General features: G+C 34.6%; 1 protein-coding gene across 2 annotated transcripts; it reads left to right on the plus strand.

The window, feature by feature from the left end:
* The first annotated feature begins 7,101 nt into the window (after positions 1 to 7,101).
* On the plus strand, positions 7,102 to 20,314 carry LOC106666901 (ras-like protein 3). 2 transcript variants are annotated; one of them, XM_014394434.2, is made up of 5 exons: positions 7,102 to 7,531; positions 12,597 to 12,791; positions 14,854 to 14,982; positions 17,509 to 17,661; positions 18,540 to 20,314. In XM_014394434.2, exons 2-5 carry the CDS (start codon positions 12,609 to 12,611, stop codon positions 18,627 to 18,629), a joined length of 555 nt encoding a protein of 184 aa, XP_014249920.1. In that variant the 5' UTR covers positions 7,102 to 7,531; positions 12,597 to 12,608; the 3' UTR covers positions 18,630 to 20,314. The 2 variants fall into 2 exon arrangements, with proteins under 2 accessions (XP_014249920.1, XP_024082042.1); XM_024226274.1 differs by lacking the exon at positions 14,854 to 14,982.
* Positions 20,315 to 24,000: the final 3,686 nt, after the last annotated feature.

Raw genomic sequence — 24,000 nt, forward strand, 5'->3', positions numbered from 1 at the left:
CTTGCATTTCTTTAGATAGTCTACGATATATTAATACATGCCAGGCCAGTAACGAGTCGAGATATGCGGTAATGTGTCTTGTCAAGACCAAGATGACCATTATCTAGCCTATCATGATTTTCCTGCAGAATTTTCTCCATGTGATCTCTAGGTACTACCAGTTTCCATGCAATCGAATCATCTTCTGGATAAACATTTAACGAATCTGGGAGATTGTGGAGGTAAAGATATTTTCCCTCTACCTTCAAATCTGGTAAGTCTTGAGGACGCTTTAATTATGTGGGACACATCAGGCAACCTTTCTCTTCATAGGAGGCAACTGCGCGGGAGTTGGCCTACGAGCAAATGCCATGTGTCACCCCCAGGCAGAGTTGAGGAGGACTATGCGCCCTCGTCAATCTGCAGACGCACACAGTTTTCGACGCTGAGAAGGTAAACCCCTCCCCCGGTTTTCTCGGCTCTCGCAGCCAAGACGTTTATCGCCGACTGCATCCTACCGCCAACCTCCGCCAGATCCTTACCTGAATAGTAGAAGCAAATTTCCAAGTCTACAATTTCCTTATTATTTCTAATTCTCATCATTCTTCTAATGATATTATTTAGTTCTACAATATGAGTTTTTAACTCTACATTATTGATATTTATTTCTGTATATTGTTTATCTGTTTATTCGAAATTTATTCTAGTAGAAATTCGGATTATGAATCTAGCTTTATTTTCTTGTAACTTGACTTTTTCACGAGGGTTAGAACAACAAGACAAGAGGATCTTTAGCGTCCGCACCTGGCCTCTTCGGCCTTATCGGACGTTTTGATTCTCAAGATGAGAGCTGAGGCACCTCCGCATACGACGGAATAGTGTTACCGCCGCAGCATTGGTGTAGAGGCGCTCCAGCTCCTAAGGGCCAAGACAACCTCGCTCTTCGCTTGTCCATTCCGAATGGTCGGGCCCGCATTGTGCATCGGGTCGTATGCCGCACGCAAAGGGCTGACAAGCTGAAATATATCAGCCTGTTCTCCCGTGTACTCTCTAGAAGAGAAGGCGACTCTATCTCCCAGAGTATTGGGGCTTCCCATAGCGTAGAAATTACCGGATCCGCCCCGGCCGCGATTTTGTTTTTAGTGGAATTGCTAACCACCCCCTAGATGAGCACCGCCTACGGTAAAATTTCCTGTCGAGCTCAGCCTACATATGCCATGCGCATTCGAGGGACGCCATAGGCTTAGCCTAGGTGGTCCGATCCTTCGCTTCCCCAAGGGTACCACGCCGGTCAAACGCACAACAATGCAAAGCATACTCGAGTCAGAGAAACCGATTCACTACCCGTTTCCATTCGCTTACTCACGCATTCGAGGGACTATTCAGCATAATCATCGCGTCCTCAACGCTTACACGATGTCATCCGGTCGCAACGTCTCCGGTAAGGCCGGGGGTAATAACGCTGGCCATACGCAAGCTTTACGAAGGTCACAAATAGAAGACAGCCACTGTCTAAGTTCCCGCCAGGGGCGTCACCACGTACCACCGCGAATCCATTCCCAGTGTAACTAGGACTGAATTTGGAACTTTTCAGTTACCCCGTGGTACAGATGGCCACACACCCTCCCCCGTCTATACAGCCAGGATCTGGTGCACTGGCCCTCGTGTGACTCTGCTAAGGCACCCGCCGCCCATGCCGACCCTAGGCCGACACGAGTACAGCTTGTGCTTCAGAAAGGTTGCCACGCCCTCTAGGCTGCACCATTATTTTGTGTCCGGATACCCCCCTTGCAACCAAGAGTTGGTAGGGGCCACAGGATAGAATGAAGGAACTCGGATTGACAAAAGGGCTGTGGATGAGAACATGAGGTGAGCCGTTTCGGGGTCTCGAGCCTCAAACCACACTATACCACCCGTCGTCGCCGTAGATCCACACATAGTGGGCCACGACTCCCAAGGTGGGTGAAATGAGATGGCCTTTCAAGAGCCGAACAAGTCGGCCCTATCCCAGCCAGTCGCCTCGGGGGGATGAATCCGAGTCTGCGGGAACTCAATCCTGCAGGTCGGATTGGGAAACTCAATCGCAAGTATCCATTCTTCACAAATAGTGCGCTCGTGGTGGGCGACCGGTTCCTCAGGCTTTCGCAGTTTCCCTTTCGGTTCCCAATCCAAACCAATCCAACCATCCCTAAACGAGGGTTCGAACAGCAGAAGTTATATCAACCCTCGGGGTGCCGGTGTTTTTGAATAAAAAAAGCTCATTTGTAAGTAAGTCGGGCTCGAATGCAAGGCCGCTGAATTCGAACCAGGGACCTAACCTTCAGTGATGAGCGCCATGTCAACGCCGAACGTTGCGGCTACCGACGCCCCGATCTCGATTGTTATTACTGTATTTCCATCGGCGTTGGAATTAACTGTCGCTACATCGATATCATCGATGTTTACGATAACCGATTGGTTTTCCTGTCGTTCGTTAAGTTTCTGGAAAATTTATGGATTTTCTAGAAAGAATTGTGTAAGGAAATCGTCGTCCTCTTTGTCTACTGTGTCGGCGTAGTTTCACTTCGACACGCGATAACGCATCAGCGACTTTGTTATCGTTGCCCTTGCAATATTTTATCTGGAAGACGTATTCTTCTAGCTCAGCCTCCATTTCGTTAATTTTGAGTTCTGTTCTTTTATGGCGAATAACCATTGTAACGATTTGTGGTCGGTATAAAGTTCTAAGTGATTTGCAAATAAATAAGGCCTGAATTGTTTTCTCGCCCAAATTACAGTTGGAAGCTCTTTTTCAATTTCGATAAATCGAGTTTCAGACTCGTTTAGGGTGGGACTCGCAAATTAATTACACAATTATTAGAGCTTATATGGGGAAACGATCGTTTCACCGGATGTTACATTTTTATGGGTATTTTTATAATTGTTCTGTTATTTCGCTTATATTATAGGTTGCAGGTTCTTTACACGTTTTTATGATTTCCAGTGTGGTTTGAGGGCGTAACCAGCTGATTGTTTAATGTCACATGACATGGTCTAATGTCAAACTTAGGGAGATAAAAGACTGTGTAAAACCTTGGGCCTCATCTCATAGGAGTTCCAGGCACGAAGAAGTTGTCCTTGCTAGGCTCAGAATTGGTCATTGTAGGCTTACTCATTCTTATCTCATGGCAAAATAAGATACTCCGCTTTGTGATGTTTGTTCACAAAGAATAACAGTTAAACACATTTTGACAAATTGCAAAAAATATGAAGGAGAAAGACATCGGCTATAAATTCCAACCAACAACAAAGAACCGCTTGGTGATGACTCCGACCAAATAGACAACTATTAACTTTCCTTAAAAAAACTAAAATAATTTCTGAAATATGAAGATAAAATGATAAAATAATTTAATACAAAAGAATATTCATTTTATGCAATAATCTGTATTTTACTCAATGTTGGGAGGTGTCTTGGGGTGCGGTTTGGGTGCCCGTCGGGTGGTGGTTATGAAAGGGTGTCCGGGGCGCGTGATACTGCCGGGGCCCTGGTTTCCGCTGTCGGGGAGGTTCCTGGTCTGTGACCCACTCGCCACCCAGCTTCAAAATTTTTAAGGCGGAAAATGACCCAAGGTGGTTGATCGCCTTTTTATTTAAAAAAATTTACTAAATTTTTTCCGTCTAGGTTCCATATCCTGAAGTAATTTCAAACGGTTTAACTTTTATAGTTTTTAATGTTTGTGTGCTATTTCGGGGGTGGGTTTCTAAATTCTACATAGGATTGCCTGGTTACATGCTTGGTTTCTACTCGGTATCGACATGAGTGTCGGTTTAATGTCACGTCCGTTCGCAGACTGAAGCCGCGGTGCGTTTTGTGATATTTGTGTATTTGATTTTGGGGGAAAACGTAATGTACATTGGGGAACTTTAACTTTGCTGGGGGTCTTGAGGGCAATTGGAATGTTGATTGGGTAATAGATACATTGCTCACCTGGCAGCTGCATCGTATCCCACATTGCCCACGAAAAGCTAAGTTGTCAGGAGAGGTACGCACCGCATCGCATATGCTAAAGACCAACGAAATCTAAATCAACAAGTGGTCGCCTCGTATGAACACTGGCCCAACGAGTGGTAAACCAACTAGTAAGCGACCGCATCGTACTTGATCATGGCCCGCGAAAAGCTAAATACGCACCCACCCTTAAGAGCGAATTAGGCCAATAATTAAATTTTAGAGTGGTCGCATCGGGAAAAATACTATTTTTTAAAGAAAATCTTTTCAGGAAGAACAACTTGTTTTAAAAGATTTGTTAATCAGAAAAATGAGATGAATGTATTAATTTTTATTGTAACAGTAACATTGTCTTATATTCAGAACTTTCGGTAAATCCACACAGGGTTCATTAATTGTTGTTATTTTTAAGAGAAAAAATTGGTTATTTTTCTAATCCATTAATGAATCCGAGGACGGACCCACTGGCAGAATTACCGTGTGGAGAAAAGATTATTTCTTGGTATAGCTAATTGTTTGTGTAACTAATTTATAATTAATTGTGTAAGGACTGTATTGAACCATTAGAATGAGGATATGTGGGGTCGAAGTAACACATTTTGTCTTCCTTGGACTCCCCGATAATCACCTCCAAAGTAATGCAATAGTGAAACCAGAGGGTAGTAGCTGCCATGGGGAAGAAAACCTCACGTAGTGCCCTCTGGGGAGGTTTTAGCAAAGAACCGGTGCTACAAAAAGAGTTGTGGGTTAATGTTGAGGATGGGCAAACTAGTTCTTTTTGGGACAGTTCTTTTTATTGTACTAGTTCAGCGAGCTAGTTGTGTGTCCTTTTTAGATGGCCCGGCTGAATTTCTCTTGGACCAATGACGCTATAAAAAAAAGTGTTTAATATTTTTTAGTCTAGTTTCAAATTTTTACCTTTTATTGGAGAAAAATTATACAGAGTACCTCAGGCCCAGTTCAATTTCAAAATTTCTAATACAACCCTATACATCGTGACATATCATTTTCAAGGATGTTTTACGTAGAAAAAAAAATGGTGCGATCAGATTTTAAATTGGGCAAAAAATGACAAAGTTATAACAAAAAATTTGAAGAAAAACAGTCATTTGGTTTGCTATTTGTTAATCACATTTCACCAGTGCTCAGAGCAATAGAGTCAGGGGAGATGGATTGACAAGCATTTTCTCTTCTTTGCCCCTGTTCTTCAACTGAGGTAGCTGGGTTATGATTGGCGTAGATACCGTTTTTTAAAATATCCCCATAGAAAATAGTCAAATGGAGTTAAATCGGGTGACCGAGGAGGCCAACAGATCGGGCATGAGGTCCTATCCACCTATCCCGGAAGTGACGATTCAAGTACCGTCTCACCTGCAAAGAATTGTGTGCGGGTCATCCAGCAAGCTGGAGAGTCATTCTTTGTCATTGTTGCAGAGGAACATCATCTAATAGTGTTGGTAAAACCTCATGGCTCATTTGAATTCTGAAGCAATAAATTATTTTGTTTTCATCTTTGTTTTTCTTTTTAATTTCAATCACTTATTGATGATGGATTCCATCAGGTATGCGGCTATTGCCATCGGAGTTCCCTACGAAACACTGTGAGACGCAGTAAGACGTTTTCGAGAAATTGGGTCCTACCATAGAAAGCCTGGTTCTGGACACCCCAGGGTAACAGAACCACATGATGACCGTTTTTTGAATTCGAGAATTTTGAGAAACCGGCATCTTACTGTTGTTCAAGCGATTCATCAGCTCCAGCAAGTTCGAGGTGTCAAAATTTCTGAACGCAATGCTAGAATAAGGTGAAATCAGTATGGACTGATGGCTTTTCGCCCCATAAGAGTACCAGAATTGACGAGAACACACTGAGTTGCACGGCTCGCATTTGCTCCAGAACGCAGCCATCGGTCTTTGGACGATTGGTCTGCTGTACTTTTTACTGATGAGTGCAGATTTCCTCTATGATCTCCAGATGGGCGTGGAAGAGTGTGGAGAAAGCGAAACAAAGCTGGTAATTTTTCCCAGAGCCAACCTTTTCAACGTAGCTCAGTGATGATATGGGCGGGAATTTCAATAGAGAGTCGCACAGAGTTGGTTGTCGTTCGTGGAGTGTCTTTGACGGCCCTCGTTATGTGGATGAAATGAATCAACGTTCCCTATCCTCGAAGAAATCAGTAACAATCCTATTCTAATGCACGATACAGTACAAACGTCCACATAGTACAAACGTACCTTGAACTGCATAACATCAGGGTCTTCGCCTGTCCAGCCCGTTCTCCAGACTTGAACCCCATTGAACATTTATGGGATAACCTCAAAAGACGAATAAGAGCACGTCCTGATACACTCCATGATCTTGAAAAGAATCTTCGTGAAGAATGGGGTAACCTCCAGCAAAGGGACATTTCCAGACTGGTAGAAAGGTATGCCAAGGCGTCTTCGAGATGTAATTAAGGCAAGAGGAGGAAATACGCTATATTGAAATGTTAATTAAAAATCTAATAAACAAATTTTATCTGTCCGTCTTTTTTTTTCATTTTTTTCAAACTTTTTTTAGACAAAGACTCAATTATTAAACGTTAGAAACGTAAAACTTTGATTAATATGTAAAAATATATACAAATCAAGTTATATTACAAGTGGGTGGAATTGCCTATCAAATATATATAATTATATAAAATAAATAAAACAATTCAAAAATGATTATTCGAAAATCGTGAGATGCGGTCTGGTGTGACGTAGATTTTAGAAAAATATTTTCTTTATCGTGCCACGTTTCGATCTTTATTGAGATCATCTTCAGTGCCTGGGATTTATAAACTACGTCACACCAGACCCCATCTCACGATTTCCGAATAATCATCGACTAACGGTCACTATCACCACACAATTCAAAAATTGGTGCTTAAATCTAGGGAAGGCCGCATTACAACCGATGGGTGACAAAAATACGCAAAGAAACAAGACTAATTTTTAAGAAATCGGCAAGACTTTTCGAACGACCTGTTAGACGGTGAATTGAGATATTTTGTTGGGTTTTAATGTTTGTGAGGGATTATCTTTTTTTGTGGAAAATATCCGTCGGAACGGCCTGTCGGGAGCGGAAGGGTAAATTTTCTCTTCACGTGGAAGGATTGGTGGGGCAACACTGAATCGAAATCTACTCAGCCATCGCCCTGTTCCTTCTCTTGCTCCGTCTAACGGTATGACAATTAGAGTCTCCGTGTAAATTACAATTCGAGACACAGCAAATGCTCTAACCGTCTCTCGCATCCAACTCGGAATCGGAATCGCGTAATTCAATCGGCCCTTGGATTCGTTTCCGATCGGTTTCCGATACGGGCGTCCGTACAGGGGAGTCAAGAGTCGAAAGTAACGAACACACACTCACACACACTTCAAATCGTGTTATGTTTAAGTCAAAACCCGTCTGGTTTCCGTATAAATATAACATTTTGGAAATTTAAAAATCGGAAGATTGACTCATCCGCCAGCCGATCCGCACGCTATCGCCCGACAGGAAAGACGACACCAAAAGAAAAGTTGGAAGCATTTAAGGTGAGTTGGAAATTGTATTAACGGAAAATTTTATATTTTGCGTCTTTTTAACTAGTTGAACGCGAGTCGTTTGTACTCGAGGTTATCCGATCTTTTTTGTAATTTTTTCGCCTCGGACATCCGTTTCCTTTTATCTGTCTGTCATCGCCTGTTCCGCCTTCGCCGCTTTTCACTTATTCAGCCCAATTTTTGTCCCCGATCTTCGTCTCCTCCTCCTGTTTATGAACAGTTTTTGTCTCGGAACCTCCAGTGACTCATTTTCTATTTTTCAGCGCTTTTCCGCCCCCCCGTCCGAGCTTTTTGTTTATACGTTTAATAAGCGCGTGTGACAAAAAACGTTTCACACCCCGCAAAGCTCCGTCCACGTTTCGGCTAGTTTTATAAAATTTAACCCCCTCAAAAAAATAAAGGAAAAAAAATTTCATATCCGGGTTTACGATAACACCACAGACTCATGTTTTGATTGTCGTTTCCATTACTCAGCCCTTCTAGTTAGTTGGGTTTTTGAAAGTTGCGATTAACGGGGTTTACGTAAAGCGCGCTCATGATAAATTATTCACCGACGGAGAAAAATCAGTGCGTGAAAAAAAACCAGTGTCAATGATTATTTCCTCAATCAATTCCTATCTGGCTCCCCTCCCAGTGGACGTTTTTAAACAATATCCCACAGATTGCTTTTCAATTGCAAACACCATGTCGAGGATTTGTTGAAAAAAATAAAAATAAAATAAAAAAACGTGTAAAATACATTGCAATTTGTTCGTCGTTCGGGACAGAATTTAATTACAAATAGTTTCTGTTTTGAACAAACGTATCATATCTGAGGAAGTTCCCAGAGATAAGTTTACGTTACGGTGCTTTCCATCGTGCAAGACACTCAACATTGACTCAGTACGTTACATTGTTACTGCGATATGATCATTGCTATTCATCTGTTTTAAGTTTTGAAAACTTCAATATTCAGAGAGCATTTTTTTTTTAAACAATTTTCCATTTGATTTGACTGTACACATGCTTGTGAGATTCAAATCTCAGCCTTCTATATTTTAACAAATTGCTCATTGATAAGCTATTTTGAAACAAAGCCGTTCTATGAACTATTTAAACTAATCGAAATGCTTAAATGTAAATGATGTAATTCTAAAGAAAATATTTTTGAAGATAAGTTTATCTTTTGTTCGATGGAACTCCATGTTGACGAGCACCTTGTGGTTTATGTTGATAAACTTACTTTTTTATTTTTTACAATTGCTGAAAAATAGTCGATCAAATTCAGGATATACATTTCACCCATTATTTAAACCTCATAGTTACCCTTAGTTTCTTATATTTACAGTTAAAGGTGCACGTGTAAGACATTATTAGTGTACACAAATGTACCTATTAAACAATCTCCAGGGGCATAATTCATAATGCTACTAATAATATTACTTAAAATATACAAGCACGTGAACTACAAAGTGTCAACACTATTAATTTCTGTTTCATAATGGAGAAGGCCTCACTAATGTTTCATGTGATGTACAAGCAAAAAACTATAAATGTACAAGTCGGCTGTTCAGTTTTTAGAGGGGAACTATACAAAACGTACAATTTATTTAGTGTCCTGAGATGCAAGGAAATAGAGCCAGATCTAAGGAGGAGCCACTACAAAATTCTGGAAAGAATCCAAATAATGAGACGGCCCGGTATTTGAGAAAAACAGCTCAACATTGACAGATCTTTCCAAGTGGACATAGGCAATAGAAAAATTTGGGAAAAAGGCAGCCCCAAATTTTAAGAAGGGGCCTAATATGGTACACGGATAGATTGAAGATAGAACAGGGAGTAGGTGTAGGGATAAAAGGGCCGAACTATACTCTAGCGAAGCCCCATGTACTAACCCCAACAATTTTTTTACTTAAGGTCCATGCAATACAACTCTGTGCACAAGAATTAATAAAGAAAAATATGGAAGGTGCACAGATTTACATATTCTCAGATGGGCAGGCAGCCATAAAGGCACTAAATGTGTATGCTTTCAACTCCAATCTTGTCTGGGAGGACGTAAATTGCCTGATGACTCTAGGAAAACACAAGATTACTATAAAGTGGATTCCCGGACATGAAGGTACTGAAAAAAATTAACAAGCTGCTGTCTAACTAAACAAAAAAGGTCCTTTCACACATGGGACCAGAACTAAGTGCACCAGGCTAAGAGATTTATATATCTCAAAATGGAAGGCGAATGAGCTCTTCACTCTCAGCAGGCAGGATTTGAGGAAAATCATAGGCCACTGCCCCTCTCAGCTATCATCTTAAAAAAATGGGCAAAGCAGAGACAGAAACATGCCGACTCTGTCAGGAGGAATCAGGGATATCAATCATGTCCTTTGTGAATGTGAAGCATTTAGAGTACAGCCTCTTCGATAGGACATTTGTCACACCAAAGGATGTCTGCAAAACGGCACCAATGGAAAAGCTTAGTCTTATTAGGAAAAAGCACACTTTTCCAAGGTATGGTTATAATTTATAAGGGTTCCACAATAGATTACTTAGGTCACATCGGAGGAAAGGATATTGTCATAATAATACAATACCCCACAACCATCTTAAAAAAAATTACAGCAAGTGATAATTTTTTATATATTATTAACACTATAAATTTTAATATTATTTAACACAAGCAAAAAATTACAAAAGTACAAGTCTCCTGTTTGGTTAGAGAGGGAAAAACACAAACATACAATTTATTCAATTGGTTCCATGCCGATTTACAAATGCTGCTTCATTTTCAACTGGCACATCTATCAGAATCAGTTCAACACATTTGAGGAAAATGGGCCATAATAAAAAATTTATTGATAATTGTGGTGAAGTTTTCTGGCCATAGAATTGTGTGAAATAAATGAGTGTTGACTGCATTCACCGCACGTTTTACACACCTACAAACGGTAGCTGTACTTATACCATGCATGTGACCTATTGTGTGGTACTTGCTACCACTTTCCAGCCAATGCGATACAATGCAGACTGTTTTGCCAAAAGTGCACCCCTTTTCTCATAGGGTTTTCTACTATCCCTAATACCTTCAGCTGCTGTGCTAATAGTAGTAGTTAGTATTTTATTATGAAACAGGGCCGTGGATTGTTTTCTAGTTTCAAATGCCTTATTGAGAATCTATTGAAAATGATAATGACTCATGGCCAGAACAGGCCGTAATTTGATTAAAAATTGTTTCGATTTCTAACAAACATATCTTATCCAAAAGTATTTGTGTAGATAAGTTTACATGATTTGTTTTTAACAGTTGCATCCGATTCGGTTGTGCTCAAATAGCCGCCTTCTTTATTATAGCAAAACATATTCTTTTGTGATGAGTGACAATTTAAAACACAGCCTTGTACACGTTTTTTAAACCGATCTTAGAATCCCAGTAGGAAATTGCACCTTGCAATTCTGGAGATAATACAATTTTTTAAAAATAGCTGAAAAATATGTTTTTAACAATTTGGGGACAAATATTTTGTTTTGTCAATAACTATATTGTTACTCTTCATAACTGGTTATTACGTTCTGCCACATTAGCGAACCCAAAGTAAATGATGAATTTTTTTGGGGGGAGGGAGAAAGGACAGAAATTCCATGGACGATGGTGGAAATCGAACCCAAGACTGCAGGATCTACAAATTTAAAGTCCACTTGGCTTCCCCCCCTAACATAACTAAAAAAAGTTACGCATGTATAAAATGTTCAAGCATACACAAATATACCTTTTAAACTATCACCTGGATGGCAGCTTTTCAATTTCAAAACACCTTGAGAATTATTAAAAAAGAACAGTTAACAGTATAATTAACGTTTTAAGCTAAAAGTTTAAAGTTTTGCTAATTGTTTGCTGGTTTGGCTGGGACATACAGAATTTAATTAAAATAGGTTCAGTTTTGAACAAACTTATCCAAAGAAATTCCTGTAGATGTTTGCATTCTGGTGCTTTCCTTGGCATGACACCCCATGATGACTAAGTCAAGTCTGGGTTTCCTAGATAGCCTTACAATCCACCTGTTATTTAATAAGTTAAAAACTTCAATATCAAGGATAAACATTTTTTTAACAAGAAAATATTTATTTTGATAATATAATGTCTAGTTTTGTTGTATTTCTTAAATACCTAGGCATAACTATACAAAACGAAAGTTTACAAAACAAAAGTTTCTCTCGTATATTGGTTTGTAATTTTTCGTTTTCTGTGAACATGTTGTAAATCGGCTTTGAAATTTGTGTCATTTGAGTGGATTTTGTGAGGATTTGAAATTTGATTTTGCTATGAGTGATGAACAGGAAGCTGGACCGATTGGGCGTCCATGATCCCTTGCTAGGTTGGATTGATTCCTTTCTGTCTCTTAGATCATTTGCAGTTAGATTATGGTCTCTGAGGTGATTGAGATTGACTCTGGCATTCCCTAGGGATCTCACTCAGGTCCAATTTTGTTCTCTATGTCTTTTTAATGATGTTACCAGCTTTATTAGGAATAGTTCTGTATCTTTATTGGCTGATGTTTAATGCTGTACGTCTCAAGTTGAATTGTGCTGCCATTCAGGATGATCATAATGCATTTGTTCATTGGTGTCATTGCAACATGCGTAAGGTGAATGATGAAAAGGCAAAGTTATTTGTTTTTAAAAAAAGGAGATCTAAGGATAACATTAAACCTGTTTATTTTATTGAGGGTAAGCAGGTGGAGGAAGTCTCCAAGGTACTAGATCTCGGGGTAATTTTTAACGATCAATTCAACTTCTCTGAGCATATTGATGGTGTGATCTCTTAAGACTACTAGGAACATATTTTACTGACTCATTTCACATAACAGTTTTGTTCCAGTACTTATGTAGAAGTCATATTGTGTATGCACAAATTGTTTGTTAAGAAAAATGCTTTAATAATTATACCTGATGTCACCTGTTATATATATATAAAGCCAGTGGATAAGTTTTATATTCATGAAATTGCCATGATATGCCTTTAAAATTGGCCTACAGTTTGATTTCATTCATTTAGGTTTCATTGATAAAATTTTTGTTTCAGAAATCAGGCAAAATGCGAGAGTACAAGATAGTGGTTCTGGGAAGTGGTGGAGTCGGGAAGTCAGCACTGACTGTCCAATTTGTCCAAGGCATTTTTGTAGAAAAGTATGACCCGACTATTGAAGACAGCTACAGAAAACAAGTTGAAGTTGATGGGCAGCAGTGTATGCTTGAAATTCTTGATACTGCTGGAACTGTAAGTAACGATATATAATATAAAAGACACATAGAACTAAAGATGTCCACACTCCTGCTAACTTCTTTAATTAATTCTGATTTAAACTGAGCTTTTATTTTTTTTCTTCTGTTCTTATGGGAGTTCACAACAACAAAGATTATTCAACCTCTCAGAGTTCTGGTGTTTTCGAAAAATTTTGTAGGTCCTTGGGTTCAAATCAGGGCTGCTGAGATTTGAACCTAGGACGGACCCTAGGTTATCCACTGCACACTACAGATTTTTAGACGGCTTACGATTTAGTTGGTTGCTTATTCACCGTTGTCTTATATTAGTATGCACATTCAAGTGAACACACTTGGATAGGCTGCCTAATTCCTTTCCAACTGAAAAGTCTGTTGGCAGACTGTTTATTCAGTATGGTGTACTGTTCGGAAGTGCACATTGTCGACTACCCGGTCATTGATTAATGTGAAATTAACTTGTTAGTTTGTCCAATAGGATTTGTGTGGGGGCATCGGTTTAGGTGTTGAAACAGCGCTCCTCACTGTAAGGTATAGGTCTCTGGTTCAAATCCAACAGGCCTGCATTCAAACCCCACATACAAATTTTTTTTTAAGATAAACAATGGCACCCCGAGGGTTCAAATAACCTCATAGTTGAAATACTCTTGTAAAAAAAGACCGCATCTCATGATCTCCAAATAATCATTAATTAAAGGTCAAGTACTACACACTTTAAAAACAAGATTTGTGTTAAATATATTTTAAAATTTAATTTAATTTAAAAATTTGGTTTCTGAGTTGTATATGCCTTTCCATAAGAAGAAAACAAGATATAAAAAAAGTTAAATTCTAACTTCCTTTATTTATTCTATATGAGATACAGGTTATCATAATAGACTTTTTTTAAATCTTTTTTCAAATACCTACCTATTTTTTTTGCTGCATATCAGTTTCGAATGAAAAATGATTTTTAGTCCCTTCCAGGAAAATCACCCAAGGATTTTTTTAAATATATTTTTTAAAATAATAGTAAAGAGGTTCAGTCTTTTGGAATGGTATCTCAAAACACAATGAACCATTCACTATTTAAATTGGAATCGTAAATGTATGATCCTTTTAGCATATCCCCCCCCCTATTAACCCACACCACGCTTTTATTAAGCAAATAAAAAAACAAAAAAGCTCCAGCTTAACCATGATCCCATATTTGTATTATATTGCCTCATATTACTGAACAATGCTGTACGGTCTCTTTGGCACAAAGGTTGCTGGCATTTATAATAACTTAACCCATTTGAATCAATAGTAATAACAATAATAACTGATTTAGTTAACATTATGTAGAACCACTGGACAAAAACTGTTTAATGCAGCATTGACCTGCAACTACACATAAGAAATTGGCCAGTTATGCAATAGTATTGGACAGTGTGCGCATCACCAGCCTACCAAACAGTTTAGTTCGCCTAGTATGCACAGTTGCAACCTAATCTGTTTGAAATTGTCAAGACTAAAGCTTAGTCTGTAGTGTGCAATGGCCCTTACAGTGAGGCCCCCCCCCCAGCACAGAGTATCAATACAGGCTTAATATTTGAGTTCAAATAAATCATTATTTTAATTTAATTTAATTAATATTATCGTATTGTTTCAAGAAAAAAATAATTGTTATATTTTATTTTCTATCATTTGTTCAATGGACAAACACAAAATCTTATAATAAACCAATTACGTTGGTGAAATGAAATAATTTTCTCTTACAGATACTGAAAAAATATATACATACATATTTCTGAAGAAGTTATTAAAAGCATACTAGATTCATTTTGTATCAGTATTATGCTCCGTGCAAGTAATTAATATATGTATATATTGGGCTATTTTTTTAGATTTAAACACAATAAATAGCAGTTTTAAAACAAACAAAAATGTATTAAATTGCACATAGAGGTTATTAATTAATAAACAACAAAAATGAATATAAGGGAACCTAACATAAGATGACCTATCAATATTTATATTATATATATAAATTTGTCTTAAACGTATTATGTACTATTTGCTGTTAAATGTTGTTTCAGGAACAATTCACTGCTATGCGTGATTTATATATGAAAAATGGTCAAGGATTTGTTTTAGTTTATTCAATAACAGCACAATCCACATTTAATGATCTACAAGACTTGAGAGAACAAATTCTTAGAGTAAAGGTAAACTTAAATTTAAACAAAAGTATTTTTTGGAGGGGGTTAGTAAAAGCAAAAAGTCCTAAAAATGGTATTGTATTAACCCAAATAACAAGTACCACTTCATGTCTTGATTGTTATGCAATTCTAATTCAAAACATTCATACACCTTCTCTTGTTCAAACACACTGTTGGTAAATACTTACACAATTTGCCAGTCAAAAAAATATTATTTGTATAATAACCATTTTTGAAAAAAATTAAATTATGCTCAGAAGGAATTTAATTTTATAAGACATAAGTGATGTCCCTTACACACAGCAGATAAAGCATAACCTTAGTATACTTCCTGTTCATCTCCCTCTCAACCCTTTTCATACTTTTGAAGTTAAGTACCACATTCACAAACCCCAAATAGAAAATCCCTGGGCATGATATTACCTCACCATATTTTGAGTTTTCTTAACCACAATTATATAATGCCATCCTATGAACAACTCACTTTCCACTCATATGGAAATATTCCATTGTTATTCTCACTTCTAAACATCTCTTCTGCTCAGAACAAAGAGTATTGCTTGGGAGCATTCCTACACTTAGCACAGGCTTTTGATAGGGTCTGGCACCTGATCATGCTTCATAAACCTAAATGTTTCCAACCCTTTCCTTACTATCTTATCATTACATCCTATCTGACCAACCGCTGCTTCAGAGTGAGGTGGGTAACAACGTGTTTGTGGAAATCAGACTGATACAAGCCGGTGTCCCGTAAGGGATCATTCTTAGTCTCATCTTTTATATCATTTATACTGCTGACCTACCTATACAACTTAATATCATCATCAATCACTACTTACATGGATTTTACTGGAATTTTGTTCTCTAGAATCCTATCCAAGCTACCTCCAACATCCAGAAACACCTTGAACTTATTAAAGACGTGCAAAAAGTGCAGCAGTACAAGACTGAATTTAAAAAAACAATTAATCAGTGTGTGTTCGCACTGAAAAAACAGTCCTGCCCTCCACTGTACATCATCAATGAAGAGATAACGACTTCCATTCAAGTCACATACCTAGGACTATACCTAGTCAGCAGACTGATAATTCCCACGCAAAATTTAAGAGACAAAACTTAATAGAAGTTCAGTGCATCCAATCCTACCAATCGAAAGTCCTCAGACAAATAGTCAAAGCTCCTTACTATGTCACTAATCTCTATTCACGACGATCTCAACACTCCTTTGATTAACAGACTGATCTCAATCCCTTTCTATACATTCCCATCCCAAGAACCCGCCACGTCGCCTTATTCAACGATGACCTCGAGACCTCCTTGTCCCTTAATCCTCAGACTGAGTGCCAGCATTGGCTGGATTCTCATGGCATTTCTCCTCCTCCAGGTGTAGTACTGACCTTAGTGTTAGCGCTGTGACTATGTGAAAACATGTTTTGTAATCACATTTGTAATATGTACAGAGTATGGTCAAATAAAATAATAAAAAAATTACAAGAACATATTCCTGAGCTAGCATAATGTAATGATGTTAGATCAAAGTCCTAAGTATGGAAATGATTTTTTAACTTTCATAAAGTTTTTAAATAAATATTTATAAATTTGAAGAATTCAAGAAGAAAAAACTTCAAAATATTTGCCAAAATTATAAAGTGTAATAAAGCGTTCTTTATTAACTGCTTTTAAGTGTAATAGTAATAATAAATGATTTCATTACAATATCACTGTTTTTTATTTAATTTTTTTATCACAGTATATAAAATGTTAATCTTTTATTTTAAAAATATATACATATATTACAATTAATTAAGGTTTTTAGTTAAAATAAAAAAGTCAATGGCACGAGTGGGATTCGAACCCACGACCTTCGGCTACATACGCTGCTGCTCTACCATTTGAGCTATCGTGACCTCGATCCACTTGGACACCAACTTCCCATCTCAACCGCACCTTTTGAATTTTCCCTCCTTTTTGCCATTTTTCATCGTGGGTTCGAATCCCGCTCGTGCCATTGACTTTTTTTATCTCAACTAAAAACCTTAATTAATTGTAATATATTAATTGGTCAAGCGGGCCACGAAATTAGTGAATTTAATATATACATATATCTAAAAATTTTGTGTTTTGTTAATTGGTATTTCACAAATAACAATTAGTTATTTGCATAGGTGTAAAATTTATGCAAAATGAAAACAAGTGAATGACAAAGTGATAGCCCAAGGTTAACTGCTAATTTGTTATTAGTGAATTTATTATGTTTTAAAATAAACTTTTTTCAACTATTGAACAGCTAAAACTGTAACAAATGTTTATAGTTTCAGTTATGTATTTAGATTCCAGTATTACACAATTTCTCAATATCTTTTTGGAATTTTATTTCATTGTGTTAACACTTACCATGATTTTTTTAAGTTTCGACTGGACACAAACACAAACAAACCCCAAAAAATTTTTGTTGTGGAAATTCAATGGACTTTTAATTTAAAATATAAACTATTTTCCTGTAGGTTGAAGTATGATTTTTTTTCCTTTTAGGATACAGATGATGTACCCATGGTGCTAGTTGGTAACAAATGTGATTTGGAAGACGAAAGAGTTGTTGGGAAAGAGCAAGGAGCTAACTTAGCCCGCCAATTTAATTGTGCTTTTATGGAAACATCAGCAAAGGCAAAAATTAATGTAATTGATGTAAGTATCCTTGTCTATCGACAATTAATGTTCACAAAGGATATTTAGTTAATTCAGAACCGATTAAAAAAAAAAGTATTCAAGGCACTAGGTAAAAAATCATATACATATATTTAGATTATATACACTGCCATCATAGTAAGCAAGAGTAAAAAGGATGTGAGATTGAAGAGTAACCATCAGTCTTAAAGTTCAGAAGTAGCTTAAATTTACTGTTGAACTAAATATATTAGGTGTTTCAAAAATTTAAAATAATTTATTATAGTAATGGAAAATGAAGCAATATATGATGACAAGATTTCCAAGATTGAATCCACAGAACTTATTGTTAGTAGTGATAGTGAGAAAGGAAGTGACATAGTAACGCAATTTACGTGGAGAAATAAAACGCGGATAATATATGATAGTAAATCTAGCGAAAGTAACTACGATACAGATAATCGGTGGAGAAAACATGATCCAAAAAGAAACTTAGAAATGTTTGCGGGTAATTCAGCAACAGCACATGTTTACAATATTGATATTTCAAAATGTAATTTATATTTTTTTATCTTCATCCTTACGATACATGTTTGTGACGACCAGCTTCAGATTTCATTATTTTTGCGGGTACTCAGTATTGGAAGGTTGCGAATGTGTCAACTTTCACAGATCTCTCAAAACCCACCTGAATTTAGTGGCATAATTTAATTTGTTTCATCCAACACTTAAAAAAATAACAAATAAAAATAATGTTTTATTTTCAATGTTTTTATTTTTCAGTGTTATTACTATTAATTTTACATTTTTAATTCTTTTCACATATATTGTGTCAAATTTCTCCTTGTCATGTAGCCTTAAAAAAATAATACTTTAACATTAACTTTTGTGTATTTCAGATATTCTATGACCTTGTTCGACAAATAAACAAGAAGTCCCCTGAAAAGAAACAAAAGCAGAAAAAGAAGTCACCATGTGTTCTTGTTTAAACCTTTGATAAAAGAAAATTAATAATTGAAAGCTCTTTACAATTGTCTTAGCTCGTGTATAGACTTGAGAGTTTTTTTCCAATAAATTTAAATTATCACAACATGTTATTTAAAATATTAGATATTTTTTTATTCAAAGTTTAACTTCTTTATTAAAGCTTACAATTATTTTGGACATATATTCTTATGATAAATTAATTCATTATTACATTATTTAAACCATATGTTTTCACAGATTGGTTCAAGTCATAGTTTTTTGTTGGCATGTTTTCTTATATTTTTCCCTTTTAACTATTATATAATAATTATTCTGACCAAGTTTTAGAACAATTTTATTGTTATTTTATGGAGTTCACAAATTGCCAAATTAGCAAGTCACATTGAGGGTTGAATAAAAGAAATTTATATCTATATACTAAAAAGGTTATGTTTGTGAGCTTTATCTATTTATTCTTTTATATATAAACCATTAACAAATTGAAAATTGCTTTTTTCCTGCAGTGGTAATAATGGCAAAGTTTGTTTTAACTTCACTTAAATAATTTGCAAATAAGCGAGGTATTTGACCAAGTATTAATTTAAATTAATTAGTTAATTAGATTAATTCCAAAATTCTGTGTTTACAAAGTTAATGAAATGTTAATTGTCATTATTGTATTTTTTTACTTTTCTTTTTTATAAGCTTGCAATTTTTATTATATTATTTTTTAGCTGTTATTTTCATGCTCCAAAGTTGAATTGTACAAATAAAAATAATATAACAAAGTAACCATTATAAATAAAAAATACATTTAATCAATGAATATTAGCAAATACAAGAGAAAGGGGAATAACTAGTAAACCGTTAAAAATATGTAATACTAAAACAAATGCAGATAATTTAAATCTTTATCCTTTTGATTGTTGAGTTAGCTCTGTTATGGTAATTCTGTGTATTTCATTTGTGTAAATAAAAATTATGTGTTAAATAATTGTGTCAGTTTAATGTTGTAATAATGTAAGACCAGATTTGATTAACATCAATTGAATTATTCTTCCAAGACGCTTATATTCTTAAAAATCAATATTCTATAATTTTTCAAAAACTTTTATAGTCCTTGAAATATGTTAAATGTGTATCACTGCCATTTAGAAACATATATTTTCTTTGTAGAATAAAATATCTCTTCAGAAATTATTAGTGTTCTGAACAGATGATGTGCAAGATTTTTTACCTGATGCATTTGTTGTTTCTATAAAGTAATGATTTTTTTCCTAACATTATATCTGAAACTGAAGAAAATATATCAACAAAAAGTATATATTAGTTCTCTTTGTGAAAAACTAGACCAAGTAAAAATAAAACTGTACAAATATACAATAAATTTAATATCCAAATTAAATGTTGTTTGTAGTTCATGGTGGACTCTTGATACAAAGTACATTCAAACAAAGGACCAAGGGATATTTTGCCTTTATTTATGTTTAATATTATAATTTGAACAAATACCGATACAAAACAGGCAGAACAAGGACTTGAATAAATTTAAAAAAGTGCACAACTTGAGTTAATTCAGCACTAGAATGAATAATAAACTTATAAACAAATAATGCGAATGAATATTAAAAGTTGTATAGTAATCTAATATTACCCTCCATTGCTCAAGAAACGACTACCCTGTGATGAATCAATGATAGATTTTAAATTGTTTGATGCAAACGATTTTTGTTAAATCAACCTTTTCTTACGAGTAAGGGTTTTTCTTTTGTGCAAAATTAGCCACCCTTTTTCTTAAAATATATTCTCAGTTGTGATTTTTATAAGCATATAATTATAGTCACTATTAAATGATGTTAGTAAGTTACAGAATTATCAATGTTTCTTTTCTGTTTTCTTACTTTTATATTATTCAGAATTATGTTCATAAAAAGTGATACTATACTTCTATTATATATACCAAAGTTAATATTCATAAATTATTATAAATAAATTCTTCCTTTTTAGTTTTATTCACAAGTTGTATTTTATTTCAACATTCACATTACCAATTTATCTTTATGTTTAATGGCTGAAATCATGTCAAATTTAATAATCCATTTGTACCGAGTAATTATATAAATGATTATTAACAAAAACAAATTGGAATTTCTTTGTCTTGTCGATAAGATATGCGCAAGCAGCTTGTTTTTTTCTGTTTTGTGCTATAGTTTTAGGTGCTCTCTTCGAACTTCTGTAACATGCTTATGACAGAAATCTATACATTGACTTCCCGAGTGTTAATAAATTTGGGTTATAAGCTTTTATTTGTTTAATGTTTAAATATAATCGATTAACAGTGCTCTTTCGAGTTAAAATCCAAATAAAAGAGTTTTAAGTTGTCCTACTTATTTTGCAATATGTTGTATTTAATTAAATTAATTAATTATTTAATTTTAATTTAATCTTATAATTGATTACACTTTGACCACATTGTAGTTAAATTTGTGCAATATATCAAATTCATTACGTATAAGTAGTGAACAATTCCAGTCCAATGGTGTGTAGTTTAAGGAAAATATATAGCTGATAGCCATCGGCTTAAAATTGAAATGCATTTATTCTCATAGAGTTGGGTTATGGTTCACAATTGTTCGTGTATGATTTCAAGATGTGTGCTCTGATATAGGAAAATGTATGCATAACTTGAATTATGTACATATACAGAGTTATTTCCTTTTGAACAGAAAGCTGCTATTATTATTAGCCCGAGCAAAAAGAAATGACTAGGGACCAGATTAATATATGAAATAAAATATACACGTACGTATTTATTTATTTTTTAACAATTATTCAAGTAAAAAAGATGTAAAATAAAAGACATCTAGTTATGCATTTTTTAAAAAGGATTTAATAATTTACACATGTTAATTGACTAATGTGTAAAAAATAATTAAGGAATTATACAAGTGTAATTATATTATGTATTTGAAAAATGTGAAAAAGAGGTAAAATAAAAATGTAATACTTCGTACTTCAGTAATGTACATTTTCAAATTCTTGAAATTTTTGTTTATGTCGACATTTTTAGTTCTCTAAATCCCTTCTTAGGTTTGTGCTATTTTTTTTTTAAATTTTTAATAATGTTTATTTTCATTAAACATGGAGAAAAATATTTAAATTAAAGTAAAACAAAATACGGTTTGGTTTATTTACATCTAAATAGTATGAAACATAAAATAAAATTTCAGAAATGGAGTCTAAGGCTCAGTAAAAAATATGTTGATACATATAAATCCTGTCCCTAGAAATTATATTTGAAGTGCAATTTTTAAAATAGCGGCATTCGTGTCAATGTTTCTCCGACGTAAATTAGCATTATGAAAAAATGTGAGTTACTATTGTACCATATATAAATATGTATGCATAAATGGTATTCGATAAGTAATAATCCTTGTTCATTCTTTGTAATTGTAGACAGTTTTTAGTCTAACACTTGTTACAAGTTGAAAGAAATTATCGGCCATTGGTGCTTGTTAAGAACGACATTATATTTTTCATTGGAAACAAAAGCTTGTAACCCATGTCCCATACATTACTGTTGAAAAACTAAACATTTCTTTGAAAAAAATAAATACAGTGTAAAATAATTGTGCAATATGTATATAATACATATACATACGTATATAATATATATATATACATATGTAAGTGTTATACATTAATTATTATTTGGTTACACTATAATTAACACATTTAATCTTTAATTTTGTATCCTTCTTGTTGTAAATTAACTTTGTATAATCACGTAACAGGAGTATTTTTGGATGATCGCACATACAATTATTATTATATGTATATATTATAACATGAATTGTGTGTATATATTATAAATATATGAAAGTGACACAGTATGTGTGAGGGTGATGTGTGCACAATGATAAATTGTAATAGTGAGACTGTAAATAATTGAAACTGTAAATTGTTTCAAGTATCAAAATACTGAAAGCGTACTGAATTTTCTGTTTAGTATTTCTTTTTATATGCACTTCAGGTAAAAAACAACAAGCATGGCTAGTTAATGGCTAAAGTACTATCACAAATATTTCTGAAAGGGGTATAAAACATATTGTGTAGACAATCTATTTCCCTCGGCTGCACTGTAAACCTTTAAAATGTTACATTGAATATGATGAACGTGTGTAATGTGAAAAATATATTGTTAATTAAAAAAAACTTTTTGTTTTAAATATCACTCCTTGCTTTTTTTGGTTTTATCATTATGTATGTTTTATTGTTCTTTAAGCATTGACCCAAATCTTTCAAAGTTATAAATTGTCTTAAGAAGGGACCATTTGTTGTTGTCAATAGTCAACGTTGAAAAAGGGTTTTCCCTCATCCTATCATCTAAATAAATTATATTGACATGAAAGAACATGATTGATATGTTCAAAAATAATTTTAATATTATACAAACTATCACGTATCATTTGTCAAGTTAATTTTAGGATTTTAATGTCCAGAATAATTTATTTTCCGCATTCCATTAATTCTGTACACTATACTGTATGAATAAAGAAAATGTGCTAAAAAAGTGAAAATTGGCCGACTACATATGTATAATTTTTAATTGTATTTCATTTAAAAAAATCACGAATGCAAAATTAAAGGTGATGAATCGACTTACATATGAAATTTTCTATCTTGGGTATATTTATATTTATTATAGTGCGTATTGTAGATATGCAATACTTTAAAAGAATATATTTACAAGGATTGTATATTTGGTCTTATTGATTATTCATATCCTATTTTGTTTGTTTTGTTTCTTTATATATATCTTAAAACTGACAGTCAAACAGACATATCTTAAAAACAATGTGGAAATATCTGATAATAAAATATATTGGTATACTTACCATTGTTTTTTTAAGTGCGGTTTTCTTGTTCTAATTGTTTCTAATCAATGTGTCTTGGTGTATATATATATATATATATATNACTTGGGTTATTAGTTTGCTAACTGAAATGGCCAAATCAAAGTGTAATTCATATATCATTTGTATAATTGTATGCAAAGGGACATGACATAATTTAAAAAAAATCAAAACTTTTATACCCACATTAAATGGGCCTCCTCACTCAATGAAAAATATAGATTATCTTAGTAATATATAGCAAATGAGTAAATGGAAGCAGTTGTACGCAAAGCATTACAATATTACAAGGTTTATAGAAATGTCAGGGAAAAGGAGAAAAGTGATCTTAAAGATGTTTTCTGGCCTCGGGATTCAGGATTGGGCTCAAAAAAGACAGATGTTATATATACCATAGCCTGCCAGTGGCTTTTTTCTTTTCTTTTTTTAATGTTTATTTATTTTTTATTGTATGTTAAAAATCATGAGATTGCTACAT

The sequence above is a fragment of the Cimex lectularius genome, unplaced genomic scaffold (assembly GCF_000648675.2).
Source record: "Cimex lectularius strain Harlan isolate CLEC.00 unplaced genomic scaffold, Clec_2.1 scaffold115, whole genome shotgun sequence".
Classification (NCBI taxonomy): domain Eukaryota; kingdom Metazoa; phylum Arthropoda; class Insecta; order Hemiptera; family Cimicidae; genus Cimex; species Cimex lectularius.

Excerpts from the sequence above, each read along its gene's own strand:
- LOC106666901 (XM_014394434.2), top strand. The coding sequence starts at position 12,609 with ATGCGAGAGTACAAGATAGTGGTTCTGGGAAGTGGTGGAGTCGGGAAG. Across the intron at positions 12,792-14,853 it reads TTCTTGATACTGCTGGAACT|GAACAATTCACTGCTATGCG; the intron begins GTAAGTAACGAT and ends ATGTTGTTTCAG. Across the intron at positions 14,983-17,508 it reads AACAAATTCTTAGAGTAAAG|GATACAGATGATGTACCCAT; the intron begins GTAAACTTAAAT and ends TTTTCCTTTTAG.